This window comes from Tamandua tetradactyla, chromosome 23 (genome assembly GCF_023851605.1).
Source record: "Tamandua tetradactyla isolate mTamTet1 chromosome 23, mTamTet1.pri, whole genome shotgun sequence".
NCBI classification, from domain to species: Eukaryota; Metazoa; Chordata; class Mammalia; order Pilosa; family Myrmecophagidae; genus Tamandua; species Tamandua tetradactyla.
The window spans coordinates 10,270,809-10,293,495 of record NC_135349.1 but is presented as its reverse complement, the minus strand read 5'-3'; the positions used below and the strand labels follow the sequence as shown (position 1 = coordinate 10,293,495).

The following is a 22,687-nucleotide window of genomic DNA, read 5'->3' as shown; positions in this document are numbered from 1 at the left end:
TTGCTGGTAAAAAGATAGAAACTGGGCTAATGATTAGCACCCCAGATTTCTTCCACTGCCTCTTCCTCAACATTTGAGAGGTAGGTAGGCTGGATGATTGACTCTGAATTCTTCCTGGCTGTCAGAGCAAAGAAACAGAGCCAGTCACTTGGTTTGTGATGCCCTCACACTATTAGGAAAAAGGGCTTCTGTGGAAACTTGTGACTTTCTTTTTTCCCCTGATGCCACGGGTAACTGCCTGTGTCTGTCCTGTTTACAGGCCTGCAGGAGGCAGTGGGAAATGAACCTGAGACTTCAGCCCAGAGTGGTCTGACGCTGATTGGGAAAGCAGAGGGAGTCCTGGGGAAGATGGCCATGGCCCCAAGCCCTTCCCTGGCTCAGGTGTACACCAGCGCTCCCGTGGCAGTGGCCGTGTGGGAATGGCAGGACGAGCTGGGTATCTGGCACCCTTACAGTGCCACTGTCTGCAGCTACATTGAGCAGCAGTTTGTCCAGCAGAAGGGCCAGCGCTTTGGTCTGGGGAGCCTGACACACAGCATCCCTTTAGGCCAGGCTGACCCCTCACTGGCCCCTTACATCATCGACCTCCCCAGCTGGACCCAGTTCCGCCAAGACACAGGTGAGACATTTCCTTCCTTTTAGGACTTATCTGAGAGCCTGGTTTGGGCCAGGTGCTGTGCTAGGTGTTGGGAACAGAGTAGTTCCAGTAGTGAACTGCAGAGCATCAGTCAGAAGGCATGTGCTGCAAATGCGAACAGGCCCCGCCTGGTGTGAACCTGATCCCTTAGTAGTGGAGGTGCTCTGAGAGCCCCTTCCCCCCTCGGCCTGCAGAGCGGGTTTGAGGGTCCTGTAGGCAGGCAGGCAGCCTGGTGCTCTGTGGCAGATAAGAGGGCCTGGTGCTGGACTCTGGCTGCACTACCCAAGAGCTCTGTGACCGGGAGAGGTTACTCCAGGCTCCTGTGCGTTTGTGTAGATTTGTTTTTGTTTTCTTAACTCTATAATGTGTTTTGATGAGTATTACTGAGAATAGGGTCACTGCCACCTTCCTCCTAGAGGTGAACCCTGTTCCTCTAACTCAGGGGTTTTCAACTCGGGACAGGTTTTCACACATTCTCCTCTGCCAGGGCTATTTGGCAATGTTTGGTGATGTTTTGATATCATGACTCTGTGTGTGTGTGTGTGTGTGTGTGTGTGTGTGTGTGTGTGTGTGTGTGTGTGTATGTGTGTGTGTGTGTGTTGGGTAGGCTGCTACTGGCATCTTCTAGGTAATATCTGGGAAATGCTGTTAAACATCCTATAGTACCCAGGACAGGCCCCCATAACGAAGAGTTTTCCGATCTAAATGGTCAGTAGTGCTGAGGTTGGGAAACCCAGCCCTAACCCCTGTCAGCGACATCTGAGGGTTTTTAAACAACCCCAGCTCCCAGTCAGGTGCAGAGAAAAGTCCCGACCTTCAGGAAATTTGCAGTCAATGAGAAAGAGAGCGAATAAGATAAATAGATAAATTGTGTAATGTGTTAGATAGCAGTAAGTGCAGGGAAGGAAAATAAATCAGGGAATAGGAGTATAAAGTCTGTCTGGTCTTTGTTCTTGGGAAAGGTTGATTTGAAGTTGGAGGGCAGGTGGCCAGGTCACCTAGAAGGGACTGAATCTGGCCAGAAAGAAGGCAGTACAGGGCTCCCAACCGGAACTTTTACTGGTGGCAAAGGGATGACATAACCTGACGTGGAGCTTAAGAGTGTGCCTTTGGCTACCGTGGATAGAGGGAGTGGGAGGCAACAAGGGCTGAAGTGGGAGACCAGTTAGAAGGTAATTGCAATAATGGGTGTTTTGGTAAGTGCTGTTAGAAGTGTGGCCCAAATTGCTAGGCTTTTTTTTTTTTTTCTCTTCTTCTTGATCTTCAGGTTTGGTTTAAGAGTATATGCGATTGTAGGATGTTGGCTGCCATTTGAGAAGCCAGAGTGGTACATCCATATGAGACGTAACAATGAGTTTTACAGAATTTTAGGAACACAGGAAATACTTATAGCACAATATATGTACAGGAAATGTTTTCATTACAATTTTTCAACTGTCTAAATATAGGTGCCTAAAAGATTTGATGGGAAGAAATGTGTTAAAATATATATTGTGTGCTTTTCTCCTGGTGGTTGCATTGTGGGTGATTTAAATTTCTTTATACTCTTGTTTAAATTTTTAAATGTGGATACAAAGGTTTTATCTTTTGAAATATCATTTTCAAAAGGCTTATTGAGTCTGAGCCGCTGCTGTTCTTTGACCAAAGCTTCTAACATGGCCCCCTCCTGCTGGGCAGAGTTGATGCCCCCACTGCCACTTGGTTCCTTTGGGCCCCAATTTCTTTACCTCTGGAGAGCTCCCCACCCTTAATCCCCGGATTTGTAAAGAATAACCAGTGCCAGTCAGCTGATGAGATAACATCATGACAGCATCTACACTGGGATTGCACTTGTTTACTTTGGTTAACTCAAGGATTGCACAATCCCGCCTGCTCTTGGGGGGCTAGCTGATGAACTGTGTGTGTGCTTTTCCTTTTAAAACAGGCACCATGCGGGCTGTGCGGAGGCACCTGTTCCCCCAGCACTCAGCCCCGGGCAGGGGCATCGTCTGGGAGTGGCTGAGTGATGACGGCTCCTGGACAGCCTATGAAGCCAGCGTCTGTGATTATCTGGAGCAGCAGATGGCCAGGGGCAACCAGGTCGTGGACTTGGCTCCGCTGGGGTACAACTACACTATCAACTACGCTACCTTCACACAGACCAACAAGGCTTCGAGCTTCTGCCGTAGCGTGCGGCGCCAAGCAGGGCCCACCTACCCAGTGACCACCGTCATTGCCCCGCCGGGCCACTTGGGAGTCGCCTGCTCTTGCCACCAGTGCCTAAGCGGCGGTGGACTTGGCCCCGTGTCAGGCCGCTACCGCCACTCCATGACCAACCTCCCTGCATACCCTGTCCCCCAGCCCTCCCACAGGACCGCTGTTGTCTTTGGGGCCCACCAGTCCTTTGCCCCGTACAACAAGCCCTCACTCTCTGGGGCTCGCTCTGCACCCAGGCTGAATACCACCAGTCCCTGGGGTGGTGTGCCTTCCACCCTGGGGAACCAGCCCCTCTACTGCTCCAGCCTCTCTCACCTGGGACTGCAGCACCCACCCCCAGGACCCTCCACTTCCAGTGGAACCAGGTATCTTAATCTGCTACCACTGGTTGTCTGTCCACCCTGCACATGTGATCAAGCGGGCTTTGGTTCTGCTTTTACTTACCTGGAAAGACTCATTCAAATCCCTGCAGTTGTGGCGCATATCCCCGGGGTTGTGCCTGCCATGTCGTTTCATTTGCACTTGCCGTGGGAATGCTGTGGTGCCATAGCTGACCACGGCCTTGCATCACACAGCTCTTGCCTGACCTCTGGTTACTCAAGTCCTGTTAGTTGCCACACTGGGATTAAAACTCAGCAGGCCTTTCATTCACTCATGAGCATAGGGCCTTCTGGAAAGCAAAGTGTAAGACCTTATTACCATGCTGATGTGCCTCCCGGCTAGTGCTAGTTACCTGAAAATGCTTCAGTCCTGTGTATTCATCGACCCTTCCTGTGCGCCAGGCATTAAAGATACAGAGAGGAGAGAAAGGGTTCTCACCCCTAAGCCCAGAGACTAGTATAGGGGAGGGCCATGAGCTTAGGGGTTGAGGAGGCAGCAGGATGTGTGTGGGGTGGCAGTAGGTAGTGGAGATGGGAAGATAGCCTAAGGTATCTCATGGAGCTCTTTGCCTTTGGAGATAATGAAAAAGTAGACCTTGTCCAGACTACGCGGCATTTGAAGTGACAGAAATCCCTGGTTTTGGCTCATGGGCGAGTGAATGCTCCTGGGTTGGTTGTAGGCCTGCGACTATGCTGGTAAAAGCTGAGGTTTCTTGTCCATCACTACTGAGACTGTTGGACTTGAGACCATTTTAAGAATTTGGAGTGTCCAGCAGGCATAGAGACTGCTTTCTGAGAGACAGGTGGTTAGGTGGCTTGTGACCACCCTGTTTCCCAAGTTGGAGAGCACTTTCTGATTCGGGTTGATATTGGCCAGTCACCACCTTGCTAGCCCCTTGCTCATCTGCCCCGGCCCTGTCCACGTCACCATATTGAGGGCTGAAGCTTCATAACGAGGCCAAGACCACCCTGGCAGCTTCTTGGGCCTTGGGTATTTTTTCCAGCTTGTTCCTTCCATTCATGGAGCACGGACGGGCCGTGCTGAGCATTCTGTGAGGCATATTTCACAAATCCTCCTGTTGGCCTTAAGGTGGGCCGTGCCCTCCACTCAGAGATGGTGCTTCGAGCTGTTGAGGTTGGCAGCACAACCAGCAGGTTGTGGAGCCCAGGAGAGGACAGGGCCATACTCGTGGAGGGTTCTTGATACTCTAGTCAAGCCGGAGTGGTGGGGGTGGCTGGTGGGGGGGTGGAAGGGATGGGTCAGGATTTCCCTGGGCCCTGTGGATCTGAGTTCTTCCTCTCTGGGGACTCTGACAGAACATAAGCGAGTGGGGCACAGTGATATCCCAGTTCCCCCGGGACTCAGCCAGGCTCTGTCCCACCCCACCTTTGGTATGTCAGTCTCTTAGAGCAGAGTGTGCTCTCGCTGCTGGCTCAGAATGGTTGTCAGTGATGCTGAGGCTTCTAAGGGTCTTGGAAATGATTTTGAGGCAAATTTCTAGATAGTTCTTGAGCCGGGTTTGTGGGGTTGAGGCAGGTGACTTAACAGATCTTAACAGACGCCTTCCTTTTTCCTGGTCCAGGGGTTCTGGGTGGCCTTTCCTATCCCTTTCCCTAACCCTGTATTTTTCTCTGGTAGAGACGGCTCATCTGGGTCTTACTGGTGCAGGCCAGGCAAGTTCCAGGAAGGGAGCTGGTTGGCCTGGACTTTCACGCCGTCTGTGCTGGGACATGCGTGTCGTTGCTTGTCCATGTTGTGAGCCAGGAGAGTACCAGGCCAGCTGGCTCTGTTAACTGAAATAGCCTCAGAGGGGCCGCCTTCCTGGGGCAGGTGTACCTCTTTCTCTCCTCTGGCTTTTCAGGAGCTGGGTGGGGCCGAGTTGAATGGCCTCGGCCTAGCTACGTTTTGAAAACAGGGTTTTCCCGTGCCTAATTTGTAGCGTGGGCTTTCTGGGTGTTACAAAACTGGAGGGAGCTTAATAAATACCTGGCCTCTTAACCATCAGGTGGTGCCAAGAATTGAAAAAAACTTGGCACCTTACTCTCCCTAGGGGCTGCAGTAAATGTCAGGGTTAGGTGAAAGTTACCATGTACATGGCAGGGAAAGCCCAGGAAGCACCTCTGTTGCCTGGTATGGTAGCCAAAGGAAATCCCCTTTGAGCCAGCAAAGTCGAATTTCGTGGAGCCCACAGGGTTTTAAATTGCTCCCTGCTCAGTCTGGGTAAAACGCTGGCTGGCAGGGTTTCCTCGTGCCCCCAGGGGGCTTTCTGAATTGGCAGTTACAAATTGAGAAGGTACCTCATTTGTAACTTAGCTCTTGGGTTTAAGTAAATTTCCTGGTAGCTGAAATGTATTCCTTTAAGCCCCAAAACTTGTGTTTTAATCATCTTGGGTGGAAACTTTCCAAAATGTGTCATGCACACTCTTGCCTTCTTTAATAGAAGGTGTGACACCTTGGTTAGTGTTTTGATGATATAACTGGGGGTGGCAGTAGGACCAGCGGTCAGTCATGTTACAGCTTAGTGAGGTGGTTAAGGCCTAGGGGTGCTTTTCTCTGGCACTAAGTGGCCCTGGGAAATGACCTTTCTAGTTTGCTTTTGGCTGAAAGCACCATACCCCATCCTGCCATCAGCCGTTCTGTGGTGGCAGTGTGGCAGTCTTGGGGCATGTATTCCAGGCAGGCCATTGCCCCTGGCTCACTGGATGCCCTTAGGTCAGCTGTTCCATTTTCATATTTCGCTTTTCCTCTGAGACTAGGGAGCTGGACTGGTCAGTTTCTGGTTTCCTTTGCTTTCTAACATTGCTGCGGTTTTTCCGACTTATGGGGGCCCAACAGGAAGGCCTGATGGAGTCCTAGTTAACAGTGAGTGTTTGTTTTAGGCACGACTGAGCCTCCCAACTGCCTTGGGAACCTCTTGGTATTCCCTTCATGTTACAGATGACAACACTGAAGCTCAGATTGGGGATTTGGTGTCCCAGGGTGCCCGGTGTGAAGTGTGGAGCTGGTGCAAGAAACCAGACTTCAGACTCCAGACTTTGAGCTTTTGTTGTCCGCTTCCAGGCCATCAGAAGTTCTCATGATGTTGATCTCATGGTATCGATGTGTCATATTGTTGGTCATGTGGCTCTGGATTACTCTTTGAAGTGGCTGCTGCTGGGTTTCTCTGTGGTGCAGATGCTATGTGTGAAGCCCTCATTTTGATGATGTTAGAGAGCCCCAGGCATTTTGAGCTCTTATAAGATTGTCTTCAGAGTCTCCTTAAATTGCTTAGGAAACATTTTTAGACAGCTGAAAGTTTTATTCTTGATGTCAATGTCCTATGAGAGATGAAATCTATACACCCAGCGGTGTGCTTTCCTGTCACTGAAGTCGAACTGGTAGGGTCACCCAGCTCCCTGCCTGCCAGTCCGCTGCCCTTCCCCAAGCCTGGCTTGGGGTTGGTTTTGCTGCTATATTTGTGCAGAGGAAGGAACAGTGGGTCAGGCCCCTCCCGGGCGGCTTAAAAAATGATTCTGACTGTGGGCTTAACAGCTTAGGTATTCATATTTTCTAGGTTAGTTTGGGGCTGAGAGTGGTACACTTCGGACTTCTGTGTTCCACTCTCTAGATACTCTTCGTTAGGAGCTTTCATTTTAAAAAAAGAAGAAAAGCAAAGACCTTGTTCACAAATGACAGTCATCCAGGAACCAACAGCCCCCATTTCCATGTAGCTCAATGTGTTGTTCTAGCTCCTGTTTCCCCCTAGCCAGTGGCTCCTAGTGAGCTGTGCTCTCTTCTCTCCCCAAGTGCCTCCCTCCCCAGTGGTCCCTCCAGCAGCCCTGGGAGCGTTCCCGCCAGCGTGCCTGTGCAGATGCCGAAGCCCAGCAGGGTCCAGCAAGCCCTCGCAGGTAGGCTCCCTGCCCTTGGACTTGAATTTGGGGTGGGGAGAATGCATGTGGGGCCGGGGGAGAGGAGGAATTGTGGCGTTGGGCAACCTGAAGGGGCTTCTTGGGGTCAAATGCCCTCTTTTGGTGATGGGCAGCCCCAATGAATGAGTCTGAGCCCTCCTCTCCTGTGACTCTTGGGTGATAGTAGGCATCTTCTGGGGACCTTTCCCTCCCTTTCTGAGTTTTCCAACACATTGAATTGTTAAAGTCACTTTTCCATCCTGAAATGCCTTGGCTGTTTACTTAAAGGGGTACTTTGGGGGTTCAGAGAGCTGTGTTGGCCTTGATATATCTTGAGTAAGTGGCTTTTTGTCCATTTAGATCTTTTGTGAACCGTATGCTCCATATGTTTTAGAGCGGTTTTTAAAGTCCCTCTTTACAGGGATTTTTTTTTTTTTTTTAAAATAAGAACAGTAGTAGGCTTCAGAAAAATCATGCAGTAAGTACAGAGTTTTCATATACCCTCCTCCCCAAATGCAATTTTCCCTGTTAACACTTTGCATTAGTGTGTTACTTTTGCTACAGTTGATGAAACAATATTATAATTATACTATTACTGTAGTCCATAGTTTATAATAGAGTCCTTGTGTCATACAGTTCTGTTTTTTTAAAAAAAATTTTGTTTTGGTGACATACATACAACCTAAAATATCCCATTTTAGTCACTTACAGATATACAATTCAGTGATATTAGTCACATTTACAGTGTTGTGCCACTGTCACCCCCGCCCCTTCTGAAACTTTTCCATCCCTCCAAACAGAAACTCTGCACCCATTAAACGTTAACTCCCCTGTTCCCCAACTCTCCGCAGCCCTGGTAACTTTTACTCTTGTTTCTGACTGAGTTTGCATATTCTAATTATCCTCTATCAGCGAGATCATATGAAGGTTATTTTTTAACTTGTGGAAAATTTGAAATCCACACAAAGGTAGATGGAACAGTGTAGTGAGCCTCCGGCCTCTCCAGGTGACGCTGGAAAGATCATCAGAGTTAGCGCTTGGGCGCGTCCCTGTGAGCCCGGGCGCATGGGTGCGGGCCTGGGAGAGCAGCCTGGGCTGGCGCTTTGCCCTCCATGGCGATGAAAGCCACAGGAGTGGGTGAGACGGTGGGGTGGGGAAAGGACCAGGGTGGGACTCTAGGTGACAGCCACAACCAAGGAGGCCGTGGAAGAAGAGGAACCCACAAGAGCCAGAAGTGGGAGAAGACTGGGGAGGGGCCGGGAAGGCCCCAGGAGGGGAGGTCCTGCCCCACAGACCCTCTTACACTTGCTTCAGCAGCCAGGGAAGAGGGCAGAGGGAGCCAAGATGTGGGGATGGGAAGGTTGCCTGCCACCCAGTGTAGGTCTTCTGGGGGCATCAGATGTTGTAGGCGAGTCAGAGTGTCCCACGTGTGGTATGTGCGTGTACGCGCGTGGTGTTATTGTGGATGTTTTTTGAGAAGGCTTATGGGGACCGGATCTGTTCTCCATTCAGGCCTGGGCTCGGGGAGAAGCTCAGAAGAGCTGTCTCCCAGGACCTCTGCCCAGTTGGCGAGCCTTTGTGGCAGGGCCGGACAGAGGGCAAGCTGTAAGGCTGTACCATGGTTAGACGGATCTCGGAAGTGTTCTGGGGAGCTCGTTGGCCCGCAGCCCCCTCCCTCCCCTCTGCTCGTGAAGTTAAGGCCCTCTCCAGGCTGGACCCTCTTAAGGGTTATTCCTTTTTTTTTTTTTTAATTTTTTTAATAAAATCAATCAACATACAATATGAACATTCTTTTTTTCATCACATAGTTGTATATTCATCATCATGATCATTTCTTACAGCATTTGCATCAATTCAGAAAAAGAAATAAAAAGAAAACAGAAAAAAATTCATACATGCCATATCCCTTACCCTTCCCTTTCATTGATCATTAGCATTTCAATCTACTAAACCCATTTTAACATTTGTTCCCCCTATTATTTATTCATTTTTAATCCATATGTTTTACTCATCTGTCCATAAGGTAGCTAAAAGGAGCATCAGACACAAGGTTTTCACAATCACACAGTCACATTGCAAAAGCTATATCATTATACAGTCATCTTCAAGAAACATGGCTACTGGAACACAGCTCTACATTTTTCAGGCCATTCCCTCCAGCCTCTCTGTTAAGCCTCAACTAAAAAGATGATATCTGTTTAATGCGTAAGAATAACCTCCAGGATAACCTGTTGACTCTGGAATCTCTCAGCCATTGATGCTTTGTCTCATTTCTTTCTTCCCCCTTTTGGTCGAGAAGGTTTTCTCAATCCTTTGATGCTGAGTCCCAGCTCATTCTAGGGTTTTTCTCAATCCCTTGATGCTGAGTCTCAGCTCGTTCTAGGATTTCTGTCCCACGTTGCCAGGAGGGTCCACACCCCTGGGACTCATGTCCCAGGTAGACAGGGGGAGGGTGGTGAGATTGCTTGTTGTGTTGACTGGAGAGAGAGGCCACATCTGAGCAACAAAAGAGGTTCTCTTGGGGGTGACTCTTAGGCCTAATTTTAAGTAGGCTTAGTCTATCCTTTGCGGGGTTAAGTTTCATATGAACAAACCCCAAGATTGGGGGCTCAACCTGTTGCTTTGGTTGTCCCCACTGCTTGTGAGAATATCATGAATTCTCCACTTGGGGGAGTTGAATTTTCCCCTTAAGGGTTGTTCTTAATGTCTCCCTCTATCTCAGCTTTTAGAGCAGTCCCAGAGGCAGGTGGGTACTTCATCCTCCAGTTTACTGATGGGGAAACAGACCCTGAAAGTCTGGGAACTTGGTGTCCATCTGGGAAATAGAGAAGCTGAGGCTGAAGCCACAGACAGCTGCCTCCCCTAAATCCCACTTGCGTCGGCTGTGTCTTTTGGAGGGACCCCTGTCAAGGGCACCAGGTAGTGAGTTCACAACACAGCCCCATGAAGCAAGGCCAGGAGGGCTTCCTTTCTCCATCCGGGCTGGGTTTATGGATTCAGGCATATGCCGTGGTCACAAAAATGAGCATTTGGGTGTAGGAGTTTGCAAATGAGTGGTAACTTTGTAGAAGGATTCATTTGTGTTCCCCTTTTCGCCGTGGGTGAGTGAGCCCCACAGAAGAGATGTGCCTCCAGGAAACAGCTCCACCGACAGCAGCCCAGTGTCCCCTGTTGGAGAGTTTGGGGGCCTGATAACCCCAACCTGCCTGGCTCAAGCACTGCATCCCACCCTGTAAGGAAGGAAGCAGTGTCTGCATGTGGTACACTGCTGCTCAGGGCAGGGATGCAGCCTACCTGAGCTGAGACTTCCCAGCCAGTGAGGGGTAGCACCAGGGCAGAGGGAGAGGGAAGCCAGCTTGTACTCTTAAGTATAGTTGCTAGAGGGAAGGCTGGCCCTTGGTGGAAGAGAGTGGTGCTGGAAGATTGGGAAATGAGATTCTGTGCATGGCTTCATGCTCCAACAGCTCTTCCAGATAAAGAGGGCTTCCTCTCCTGGTGCAGAAGAGCTGGGGCTGCCTGAGGGGTTACATTTATTTGGGGGACTGTTCCTGAGCCTTGCTGTGGAGGACGATGTGGCAGCCCCTCCTGGCTGGGCGGTGTGCCTCCTCTCCATCCTGCGCCTGGATGCTTCTGTGGGAAGTGTTAGGGTGGTGGGATTTTCAACCTCCCCATAGAAGCTGGCGCCACGGACCTGGGGCTGCTCTCTCTGTAGGCTTCTAGGTTGAGATGATCTGTGGTCTGGATTTCGGGAGCAGGTCTTGCCCTGCAAAGGGCACAGGTGTTCAGGCTGCCCCTTGGGGCTGACGGTGATCTCAAGACAGAGGGCCGCCAGCTAGGGTCAGGACGTGCTCGTGCCTTGGCTGTGTGCCTCCTGGGTGCTGGACCTGGAACTGGACATCCTGGCCTTTGGAGAACTAGTGTGGAGTTGGAGGGGAGACAGTCACCAAAGGGGTGATTTCAGGTGCTAAGGAGTGCTAAGAAGAAAAACAAAACAAAGTAAAGGGGACAGAGACTTGAAGGGAAAGCGGCCATTTTGGGGAGGATGGCCCCGGAGGCCACCTGATGAGGTGACACTGAGGAGGGATCTGAGTGGCCGGGAGGGCGCTGGTGGATGGTGGGCGAAGCATTCCCATCGGAGGGGGTGGAAAGGATTCTCTTAAGGACGACTGTCTGTCCTCCTCACCCATCTCTGCTGTGCCTGCTATCTCTGTTCAGCTGCCATCTCGCTCCCAAGGGAGCCACATTTGAGCCCAGGTAAAACCTTGTAGGAAGTGGGAACACAGCAAGGGCGTGACCAGTGGACTTCTGGTGTCCAGCCCGGCCTCCTGCTGGGGCTAGTGCAGTGCTTTTGGGACCTGCCGCCTGACTCCACCCAGCTGCTGGCCCATTTGCTGTGTGGAGGCCGTTCTTGGTGGAGGCCACAGTGGCCGGCCTGAAGGGGCCCTGAGTTCAGGGCTTCCCCTCCCCTTCTGGCCCTCTTGGTCCGGGAATTGCCATGTCCTCCCCAGAACCCATGTTTTGTCCAGGCCCTGAGCCAGAGTCTGGGGATCAAGAAAGCCCCTTTCTTGGGAGGAAGAAGTATTTTGGAACCGACTGATGACAGGCAGGACTTGGGTTGCTAGTGCCACGAACAGCAGGGTGGGTAGAGGATGTGGCGGGGCAGAGACCCCTAGTAGGGGGGACCCACTGGGTTCCAGGAGGTATCAGGTGATCAGAGTGTGGAAGGAGCAGTGTGGGCTGAGGGTCTGACCGGGGGTATGGAGTGCCAGACCGAGGAGTGAGGCTTGGCTCTGCTGGCATAGGGAAGAGGTGGGCTCAGAGCGGCCTGGCTGTGGCAGTCTCCACCTCTGGGCCTTGACTGCCCATCGTGGGGGCTATTCAAACTCTGACCGATTTCCCCAGAGAAGAGAACCAGCCTGGGGCCTTCGCTGTTCCAGAGGAGAGCTCCCAGGGACTAGGGAATGTCTTGGGGTGGAGCAGTCCCCAGGGGCAGTCATATCTCAGTCAGCACCCGCATGGGCCAGAGGGGCCAGCTACCTTCCTGTGGCCCAAGCAGAGTGACTGGGACTCAAAGAGAGCCTGGCCGGGACTGGGGCCTGTAGGAGGTGCCCGGGGAGGCCATGTGAGCTCTTGAAGTAACTGCCCAGGAGACCTCACCCAAATTCCTAGAGCTTGGCTGTTCCCTTCAGAGTAGGCCCTCCTGTTCTCCTTCCTTGTGCCTGGAACAGGGATTCACTACCCAGAACTGCCTGGGATGCTTTCCAGGTGGCATTCCACCCATCCCTAGTGGAGCAGCTGGCCTCGCCCACCGCATGCTCTGTGCACTGGCTGATGAGTCACTTGTGCAGACACCTGGGGACCTTCAGGCTGGGGCTTCTCGGCCTGGCCATTTCACCTGCTCTCTGGCTCCTACCTGGCCAGCTGAGTAGGTCCTACATGATTTGTTGGCCCTTCTGGCTTATCACAGAGCTCTCTCCGTGCACTTGGCTGGGGTTGGTGATGTCATGTGCTGAATGACTCCTTTTAACGTCTCTCCCTCCCGCATGTCTGATCTCGCACCCGTGTAGGCATGACGAGTGTTCTGATGTCAGCCATTGGACTCCCTGTGTGTCTTAGCCGCGCACCCCAGCCTGCCAGCCCTCCCGCCTCCTGTCTGGCCTCTAAAAGTCACAGCTCAGTTAAGAGATTGAGGAAAATGTCCATGAAAGGTAGTTCCTGTTCACAAATGCTCTCTGGCCTTTGCTAACCCTCCTCTGATCTTGCTGCCTTCAGACTCTCCCTCGGTGATTGCTCTTCTCTCATTTCCTCTCTCCCCTTGCCCCATAGGGTGATGGGCTCACTGGCCCCCTCTGCCGACCTTCTGCAGCAGAGGTTGCCCCAGGGTATCTTTATTTTCCATGTAAAATCCGGCGTTCATGTCCTCATTCTTGGCACAGTTCAAACGAGAGAGGTCTTGTTCATGAGGATCCTGTGACTTTGTAAACACGACGGGGCTGGTCATGGCCGGGCTTGGGTCATCGCTCAGGGGAAGGGCCAGCATGTGTTCCAGGGAAGATACCCAGACAGCAGCCAGTCCTGCTGCTCCAGCCCTGAGACCTGTCTGGCTGCCTGGGTGGGGACACTTCAGAGGGTACCCCTGCCTCAGGGCCAGGGAAGAAGGAATGTCAGAAACATGGAAGATGCCGCTGTGTGTTAATAAGGCATGTGTGAAAGGGCCTGTGCGTAGATGGTTCTAATCTCTCCACAGCTGACTGTGGCTCTGCCTCCAGCAGCTGGTTCTGTATTGTGGACTGACCCTAGAGGTGGCACAGTGGTGTGGAGGGAGTGGGAGCTGTGGGTCAGCCAGGCTTGGCTTTCAGTTTCGGCTCCAGGGCTTGCTGCCTTTGTGGTCTTAATGCAGGCTCCCCCTCCATGTAAGAGCTGGTGCCGCCTACTTGGCCGCTTGGTTGTGGCCTCTGTGTTATCTCTGGCCCTCTTTACCATCTCTTTCTTGGAGCTGATGGTACCCGGTTGGCCCCTTTTGAAAAATAGGGCTAATGGAAAGCAACCTTCAGTTCTGAAAGCCTGCTTGGGCGAGGGTGGGTGGGTGAGGACTGGACTGCTGAGTCGGGCTGTTCCCGAGCTGATCTGGGTGCTAATCCAGGACTCTGGGGAGATCTCGGGGTTCATCTGGAGACTGGCCTGTAGCTGCCAGACTTTTTCTAAAGGGCTCTTCCCTCAGTCTGCATGGGGAGTTTTGGCTCCCATGATGGCCACTGTGCCAGTGGGGTGTTGTACTTTGGCCTGGCTCTCATACCTGAGTGACCAGAGCTGTGTGTGTGTGTGTGTGTGTGTGTGTGTCTCTTTGTATGTGCATGTGGGTACTCACACATGTGTCTGGATGTGTCTGGGTGTGACTGTCTGGTGTTCCATGGCCTGTAGCTGCCTTCCAGGTCGTGGCAGGTGATTCTTCTGCAGTAGTTCCAGCCTCGGTGGGTCCTCTGCTTCTGCTCCCAGATGAGGGCCCTGAGACTTGGAAGAAATGTGATCTTGCAGCAGGAAAGCCAGAATCAGACCCCAGGCCCCGGGATTCCAGCCTCGGCCCCTGCCCTACCTCCCCTCTTATCTGTCACCTGGGAATTCAGCTGTCAAGTCCTTGGGCTGACGGCCATGAGCTTGGGTTCAAACCATAGTCCCTTAGGTTGGCAGAGACTCAGACGTGCAGCTCCACGATGACCCTTAGGTAAGACGGGGAGCCGCTGCCTGGGTCACTTTCTGAGGACAAGGCTAGTCTCCCTAGATCCTTTCTGCTCCTGCCTAGGCTTTGCCACAGTCCTTTGTAATTCTGAACCCCTATGCCTGGTTTCTCTCACTTACTGGGGGTATTTTCTTGTCCTCGGGCCGGGACCTCTGTGGAGTTTGTGTACATGTGAGAACCCCCCACTCCGGCTTCCCGCATGTGTGTTTTGTAGGGGGCAGGAAGGTTCAAAGAGAAGTGGATAGCAGCCCAGCCTCTGGCTGCAGAGTGGGCAGAGTCTGGTTTATGACCTCCTGCTGCTCAGCTTGGGGGCCAAGCGGGCATTTGGCTCGGACCCCTGTGGGATGAGGAGAAGGTGTGGAGGCTCTCGGGCTTATCGTGATGGCAGCGTGCACCCAGGGGAGACGCCCAGGGCACACAAGACTCTGGAATCCACTTTCCTGTCTGCGATTCACCTATACAAGAAATAAGGAAAGTGAATAAAATAATGCTGCCAATACAGGCACTAGATTCATTTGTCTTTGAAGTTGCTTTTTTTTATTATTTCAGGTCTGGCTTCCTGGCTGTGTGCGCAGATGCACAGCTGAGCAATCAGTATTTTGGGGTTCCTGAGGGTGTGACGTGCTGCTCTCTCTGCCCCTCTCCTGCCTTCCTCCAGGGCTCCTAGGCCTGAGCTGGGCCCCCAGGCAGATGGGCCTGGATGGGGGCTTGACCAGACCTCACTCTGGGCTGTTCTTCCATGCCTGGCACAGTCTCTGGGCTCCTGCACACTGACCTTGTCCGTCTTCAGTCTTTCTAACGTTTCTTCTGGTAGCTTGGACCTCTCTCTGTCAGCCTTCCTCTCTGGCATCATCATCTCCCGTCTGTACTCCTTGGGACCCCACTCATGGTCTTCTCTCTTCTAGGAGGGTCTCCAAAGCTAGAGCCAGAGCAGGTGATAAAAAACTACACTGAAGAGCTGAGAGCACCCCCAGATGAGGTATGTAGGGTGGCAGCCATGCGACTTCAGTTTCTGTTTGCAAACAGTGGGTGATGCCACAGATGGAAAACCGCACCAGCCCATTCTTCCCAGGGCCCCTCCTGTGCCATCCCGGGGACCAGGGGTCCAGGAGGCAAGAGATGGGAGAGCCGGGCCCATTCCCCATGGGCTGGCACCTGGGGAAGCACAGTGGCCTTGACCATCCTGTCCCCTTTGGGAGAGCCGGTCACAGTTCCTATAATTGGCAGTGCTGCCAGGCCCTGTTAAGGCTTTGGGTGAACTCCATCCTCTTGCCCCTGAGCCGTATCGTTGGGGGTACGTTAAAGGTCAGTCGTGCCAATACAGAATCCAGCGCCCTCTGCACTGCCTCTTCCGGCTGCAAGTTGAGTGCATGAGAGCAAGCCGGTAGCGACGTTTGGACACAAACCTGGATGTCACCCTCACATCTCCTGCCCCTCCTCTAGTCCTCTATGTGCTCTCGCTTCACAGCCCTCAGCCTTCTCGGTTCTCCCTACAGGGCCCTCATGCTCCTCGGGCACAACTAGGCCGTTTTGCCTCCAGTATTCTTCCCTCCAGGCTGCATTCTACCCAGCCACCTAGTTCACCCTCAGGCCCCACCCCGACTCCATGCTGTCTCATGCTTTAATGCCTCAGAGCATTCTGTGTTCTTGTCCCCTTGTAAAGCCCACTCCCAGGCCTCTCCCTTGCAGAGCCTGCCTTCTTCCCTCTACATGTGCCTGTTCCCACTGATGTCTCTGACTTGTGCTCATCATTGTACCAGCCTTTGGGTTTGGGGTCACCTGTCATCTGTCCTTCTACGATGACCCCTCTGAGGGCAACATTCCTGGGTGACTAACCTGTGTTCCCAGCCTGTGGAACAAACGACTCTTGTGTTGGCTCTTATTGTCAGCATTTCAGCAGATAAAGGGCTCTCTCTCTAGCCTGACCTGTTTAGTCCAGCAGGCCATTGGCAAATGTGCCTTGTGTTTGGCCTCCTTGCAGGACTGCATCATTTGTATGGAGAAACTGTCTGTGGCATCCGGGTACAGTGACGTGACCAACAGCAAGACCATTGGGCCTGTGGCCGTGGGCCGCCTCACCAAATGTAGCCACACCTTCCACCTGCTCTGCCTGCTGGCCATGTACTGCAATGGAAACCAGGTGCGTGCTGTGCTGCCCAGAATGGCACGGGGACCCTGCCCATAGATAGCCCCTGCCTCGTGGAGGCCCCTGGGCATGTGTGGCCTTCTGTCTGTGTAACCTCACCCTACAGGAAGATGGGTGTGAGCTGCAGAGAGGGCTGTGGTGGGCAGGTGTGGGGTTGCCTCATGACAGTTTCCCTCTGAGGTTTGCAGAGTGGAAGAAATGGAAAAGCACCCTTTCCCTGATCGTTGTATCATCTTCCAAGCAATTGCCTGCATACCACACATTTTTTTAAGAAGAGCAAACTAAACCCCTCAAAAGAAAAAGTAATCAGTAAAGACTAGAACAGGAACAGGCAAAGCAGCAAAAGAGCTTCTTGGGTGTAGGGCGGGCTGGGACTCCTTTCCAAAGGCCTGGCTTGCTCTCCCAGGTCTGCCCCACTCTTCAGCTGGGGCACCCAAAGCGGGGACAGCCACCTGCCTCTCCAGCCAGGCCCTGGGGCTCCAGCCCCTCTGAGCAGCAGAGCTCCACCTCAGACTCGCTATGTGTCTGTCTCTTGCCACTGGGCTGATGCAAGAACATACTCTGAATGAGAGCTTTGCCGGGGCCACGAGTGGGAGCATGTCAGAGCCAGGCTGGGAGGCAGGACTGGCCTGGCCCCACACTGCCCTATAGAGAGGAGCCTAGCTTGAGCCCCACAGCAGCTCATGCCTGGCTGCTCTTCTTTGAGTGGAGTTTAGCTACAGGAGCAGAGGCTAGGAGAATGGAGAGGACAAAACCACATTAGAACAATATGAAGCGCACAAATATACGTGTTGTGGGTGTCCCAGAAGGAGAAGAGAAGGGAAAAGGAGGAGAAAAACTAATGGAAGAAATTATCACTGAAAATTTCCCAACTCTTATGAAAGACCTAAATTTGCAGATCCAAGAAGTGCAGCGCACCCCAAAGAGAATAGACCCAAATAGGCGTTCTCCAAGACACTTACTAGTTAGAATGTCAGAGGTCAAAGAGAAAGAGAGGATCTTGAAAGCAGCAAGAGAAAAACAATCTGTCACATACAAGGGAAACCCAATAAGACTATGTGTAGATTTCTCAGCAGAAACCATGGAAGCTAGAAGACAGTGGGATGATATATTTAAATTACTAAAAGAGAAAAACTGCCAACCAAGACTCCTATATCCAGCAAAATTGTCCTTCAAAAATGAAGGAGAAATTAAAACATTTATAGACAAAAAGTCACTGAGAGAATTTGTGACCAAGAGACCAGCTCTGCAAGAAATACTAAAGGGAGCACTAGAGTCAGATACAAAAAGACCGAAGAGAGAGGTATGGAGTAAAGTGTAGAAAGATGGGAAATCAGATATGATATATATAATACAAAAGCCAAAATGGTAGAGGAAAATATTATCCAAACAGTAATAACACTAAAAGTTAATGGACTGAATTTCCCAATCAAAAGACATAGAATGGCAGAATGGATTACGACCCAGCAATACCACTGCTAGTAGTCCTTTGAGTAGTCAAAGGACTTAAGGGCAAAGACACAGACGGACATTTGCACACCAGTGTTTATAGCAGCATTATCTACAATTGCTAAAGAGATGGAAACAGCCAAAATGTCCATCAACAGACGAGTGGCTAAACAAACTGTGGCGTATACCTACGATAGAATATTATGCAGCTTTAAGACAGACTAAACTTAGGAAGCATGTAATAACATGGATGGACCTAGAGAACATTATGCTGAGTGAGTCTAGCCAAAAACTAAAGGACAAATACTGTATAGTCCCACTGATGTGAACCGACATTCGAGAATCAGCTTGGAATATATCATTGGTAACAGAGACCAGCAGGAGTTAGAAACAGGATAAGATAATGGGTAATTGGAGCTGAAGGGATACAGACTGTGCAACAGGACTAGATACAAAAACTCAAAAATGGACAGCACAATAATACCTAAGTGTAATGTAACTATGTTGGAACACTGAATGAAGCTGCACCTGAAATATAGTTTTTTGTTTGTTTGGTTGTTTGTTTGTATCTTTTGTTTTTGTTTTTTTTCTTTTTCCTTTTTATATATATATATATTTTTTTTTATTAGTATTATTATTTTAATTCTCTTCTCTATATTAACATTCTATATCTTTTTCTGCTGTTTTGCTAGTTCTTTTCCTAAATCGATGCAAATGTACTAAGAAATGATGATCATACATCTATGTGATGATACTAAGAATTACTGAGTGCATGTGTAGAATGGAATGATTTCTAAATGTTGTGTTAATTTCTTTTCTTTTTTTTGATTAATAAAAAAAAAATTTAAAAATTAAAAAAAAAAAAAAAAAAACCCACATTAGAGGCCTCTAGGCCAGGCATGGCTCCTCTTCTCAGTGCCTCTGGCTGGCCTCTGCCAGACAGGGTACTAGCATCAGATCAGTTGAAGGGTTTTTGTTTGACATTTATTTTTATTTTATTGAACAAAAAATATATAATAAAAAATTACAAAAGTTTTGTTTGATTTTAAACATGATTAGACAGTGGAGACTTCTGCTTACAAACCTACTTTCCTTGTGTGATTCTAGTCTCCTAATATCACACCCCATTAAAAAAAATTGTGTAATAAGTTTTTGGTACAAAATTTACTTTCACAAAGAAACTGCTGAGAATTGAGTTTCTGCAAGGGGAGGTTGCGGGGAGCTGGGAGCTCTGCCGGGGCTGGCTGTGGACCATGCGCCAACCCCTCCTCCCGGGAGCCTCTGTGTCTGTGTCCAGGGGCTCTCTCAGGGGCACCAGCTCAGCCTACTGCTCTCTGCCTTGTCTCAGGATGGAAGTTTACAATGTCCTTCCTGCAAAACCATCTACGGAGAGAAAACTGGAACCCAGCCCCGGGGAAAGATGGAGGTCTTCAAGTTCCAGGTGTCCCTCCCTGGCCATGAGGACTGCGGGACCATCCTCATCGTCTACACCATTCCTCACGGCATCCAGGTAGGGCTGGCCCAGGAGCCTCCTCAGGCTGCTCCCAGATCAGCCACCCCCACACAGGCCTCTCCCTCCCCTGCCTCCTTCCCAGCAGTCTGCCCCTGGGCCAGGAGCCGGGAGGTGAGGGAGCTGGGCGAGCTCTCAGGAGCTGTGGAAGCCTGGTGGTGGTACTCAGCCCTTTCCTGAGCCAGGAGAAGCTGCCTGGAGGAGGGGGCCTCTTAGCTGGATTTGCACGCAGGTGGACATAAATAACACTTCTCAGAGGCTGTCACTGGGGAGCCTGAGGGCCTGAGTGGCAGAGCGTGGGGTAGGGAGTACTAGCTGTGGGTACTGCCAGGGGCAGGGCAGGACCCTTGTTCTTGAGATACTGGCCAAGGGAGCAGATCCAGGCCTGGGTTGGGAGTGAGGGCGGCATCTGGATTTCAGGAACAAGACAGGAACTGAACTCCAGAGAGACCCAGAAGGGTATGCTGGCCCTTGAGGGCTGATCTCAGGCCTGGGCCAGGGCGGGGAAAGGTTCTGGGGACTGTGAGGGCCAGGAGCCAGTTGGGGTGTCCATGGAGCTGTTTTGCTTAAGCACGTACTTTCCCCCTTTTTTCCCCTCATCACTTCTCTGTGGCTCCAGGTGAAATTTAAGAACGTTCCAGGTGGGGGTAGAGCCACAGAGCAGGAGAGCGATTTTGAACTCTATGGGGGGGGGGGGGGGTAGGCTTGTGTGGCAAGAGCTCTGCTCCTCACCCTGCTGTCCAGTTGGTGTTACTGTCTCAGGGTGCCCTCGAGTCTCAGTACAAGGTGCAACCTGGCGAGTGGATGGAGGGGGTTCTTCGTACTGGTGGGTGGGCATCATGCTGGAAGGCCCTTCCACCCAGTGCCCAGAGGGTCCAGCCTTGAGAGGTTCCCGGTCTCATTAGGGAAAGAGAAAGCAGCCAATGACTGCATGCCAGGGGGGCAGTGCCAGGTTCACAGGGAGGGTGGTTGTGGGTGGGGGTGATAGACATTTCAGGGGCTGGGGGTTGAGGCAGGAATGTGTTTGGTCACTTCAGCGCGTGGACTGACTCGGGCACGAAGCTGCATTCCCATTCCTTGTGTCCTCCCGCAGGGTCCTGAACACCCCAACCCCGGAAAGCCATTCACTGCCAGGGGCTTCCCCCGCCAGTGCTACCTTCCAGACAACGCCGAGGGCCGCAAGGTAAAGGCCCGCTGCCTGCCCATGGAGGGGAGCTGCTCTCCAGTTAGCAGGCCCGAGCGGACCCCTGTCCCCTGGGAAGCTACCTGGCTTGCTGTGGGTGCAGAGGGTGAGGCAGGGCTGGAGTGGGGGTCCTGGACGAGTAGCCACACCCAGCCCCATCCTGACACCTCACTCTTCCTGCAAAAAGGATAGGGCCTGAGGGGCTGGGCAGATCCTCCTCCAGTGTCTGGTTAGGGTTGTCCTCAAGACATTGGGACCTGGGCAGGGGCTCTAGGGAGGAGGGAGACGCCCTTCCAGCACCCTGTTGGGTGGGCTGTGTGCTCTGCCGTGGTAGGAAGAGGCAGGGGCCGCTGAAGACTAGGCAGTCAGGGACAGCCCAAGAAGCTGTGTCTGCCCCAAGGCTGGCGTGGGGATTTTCCAGCTCTGAGAGGGTAGAACGCAACAGGCAGAGAGGGCAGCAGTGAAGGCTCAGAGATGGGAGTGGACTCGGTCAGCTCAAGCCAGGGACCGGTGGCTACTGGTGTTTGGCTGGAGGACTGAGTAGATGGGACTGGCCCTGAGGTGGGATGGTTGGCGGGGGCAGGGGGAGTGCCTGGGGTTGGGTCCAGTTGGACACTCCAGCATTTGGAATTTCAAGGGGTTCAGGGTTGGAGCAAGAGACTAAGAGCCCCACAGGTGGCATTTGATGCCTGGGGTGAGGGCATCATGGAGGGGGAATTTCTCTCCCAATTCTCTACTGACTCCCAGCTGGCACTTGCCCACTGGTTGCCACTGTCTTCAGTCTTGAGGCAGATCCACTAGTATTTAGGAGGGGTAGGGAGTTGCAGGTGTGGCGGGAGGGGCAGGGGATGCTCTCACTGTACCCCCAGGGTGCAGCGGTGAAGGTCTAGCTGGGCTTGTAGCTCACCCAGTCTGTTCTCCCTCCACTGCCCCTCACTCTCCCCTCCCCTCCCTCCTTTCCTCCCTCCTCCCCCTTTTCTTCTTCCCCTTCCTTCCTTCTTTCCCCTCTTACCCCCTTCCCCCTCCCCACCTTTCTCTCCACCGGCAGGTCCTGGAGCTCCTCAAGGTGGCCTGGAAGAGGCGACTCATCTTCACAGTGGGCACGTCCAGCACCACGGGCGAGGTGGACACGGTGGTGTGGAACGAGATCCACCACAAGACAGAGATGGACCGCAACGTGACAGGCCACGGCTACCCCGACCCCAACTACCTGCAGAACGTGCTGGCGGAGCTGGCCGCCCAAGGTGTCACCGAGGACTGCCTGGAGCAGCAGTGACTTGCCCGTGGCTGGCCCCGTTCCCCTGCCCCTGCTGAGAGCGCCCTGTCCTCCCCATCGCTGGCAGGGCTGTCCCCCAGATGGGCAGGCAGGGAATTCTCCTGAGAGGGTACTTGTTCAGGCCAATGGGTATGCTCACCTCATGCTGTGGCTGCCGCCTGCCCTGTCCCTTCCTCTCCCTCCAGGCTGGGGTCTGGGGAGAGTCCTGTGGCCCTGGGGAGTTGTACTTGTGGGAGCTGAAGACGCAACTACCTCAGTGCAGGGGGCCCTTCTGTCCTCTGGAGGACTGCGCTGGGCCTGTGGTGCCGGGGCCTGGCGTGGGGTAGTTAGAGACTGTGCCCCAGCCTGGAGAAGGCACGAGTTCCAGGTCACCTTCTCATACCTCAGATTTTCTGTTTGCAATAAATGCCATGTAGCTAAAGTCAGGAGGCCCTGGTATGTTTGTCAGTGGGAAGGCTAGGTGTGCATACGTGTGTTCACATGTGAGAGAGATTTGTTCTGTGTGTGTGGCGGCCAGCACTCGCCCCTTTCTGCAGGCAGAGCCTCAGGGCAGGAAGGGAACTTACAGGCTGAACTGGTTCAGGGTGCAGCTACTGGCCCTCAGTGCCAGGCTCGTTAAGGCGCACAGCCGGGGCAGGAACACAGGCCAGCACCGGTGTGCCACCATCTTCAGAGTCCTTCTGCGTCCTCTGAGAAGGAGGGCGCAGCGCTCCCCGTCGCCAGCCGTCCGCGCCGGCCTGTGGCTGGGCTGTGATCAGGGCTGCACTGATGGTCATGGGCCTGTG

The 22,687-nt window shown here is 52.4% G+C and overlaps 1 protein-coding gene across 12 annotated transcripts in view; it reads left to right on the top strand.

Moving 5' to 3' along the window:
• The window catches only part of DTX2 (deltex E3 ubiquitin ligase 2), a 34,134-nt gene extending 11,811 nt beyond the window's left edge, over positions 1-22,323 (top strand). For 11 of the 12 annotated variants that reach the window (XM_077140874.1, XM_077140873.1, XM_077140879.1 and 8 more), the window contains 9 exons: positions 260-619; positions 2,562-3,198; positions 7,001-7,101; positions 12,669-12,809; positions 15,244-15,317; positions 16,320-16,478; positions 19,282-19,443; positions 20,537-20,626; positions 21,675-22,323. In XM_077140874.1, the coding sequence (XP_076996989.1) occupies positions 260-619; positions 2,562-3,198; positions 7,001-7,101; positions 12,669-12,809; positions 15,244-15,317; positions 16,320-16,478; positions 19,282-19,443; positions 20,537-20,626; positions 21,675-21,902 (1,952 nt within the window). In that variant the 3' untranslated portion in view covers positions 21,903-22,323. The remainder of the gene's footprint in view (positions 1-259; positions 620-2,561; positions 3,199-7,000; positions 7,102-12,668; positions 12,810-15,243; positions 15,318-16,319; positions 16,479-19,281; positions 19,444-20,536; positions 20,627-21,674) is intronic. The other variant, XM_077140875.1, reaches the window with a different exon arrangement.
• Positions 22,324-22,687: the final 364 nt, after the last annotated feature.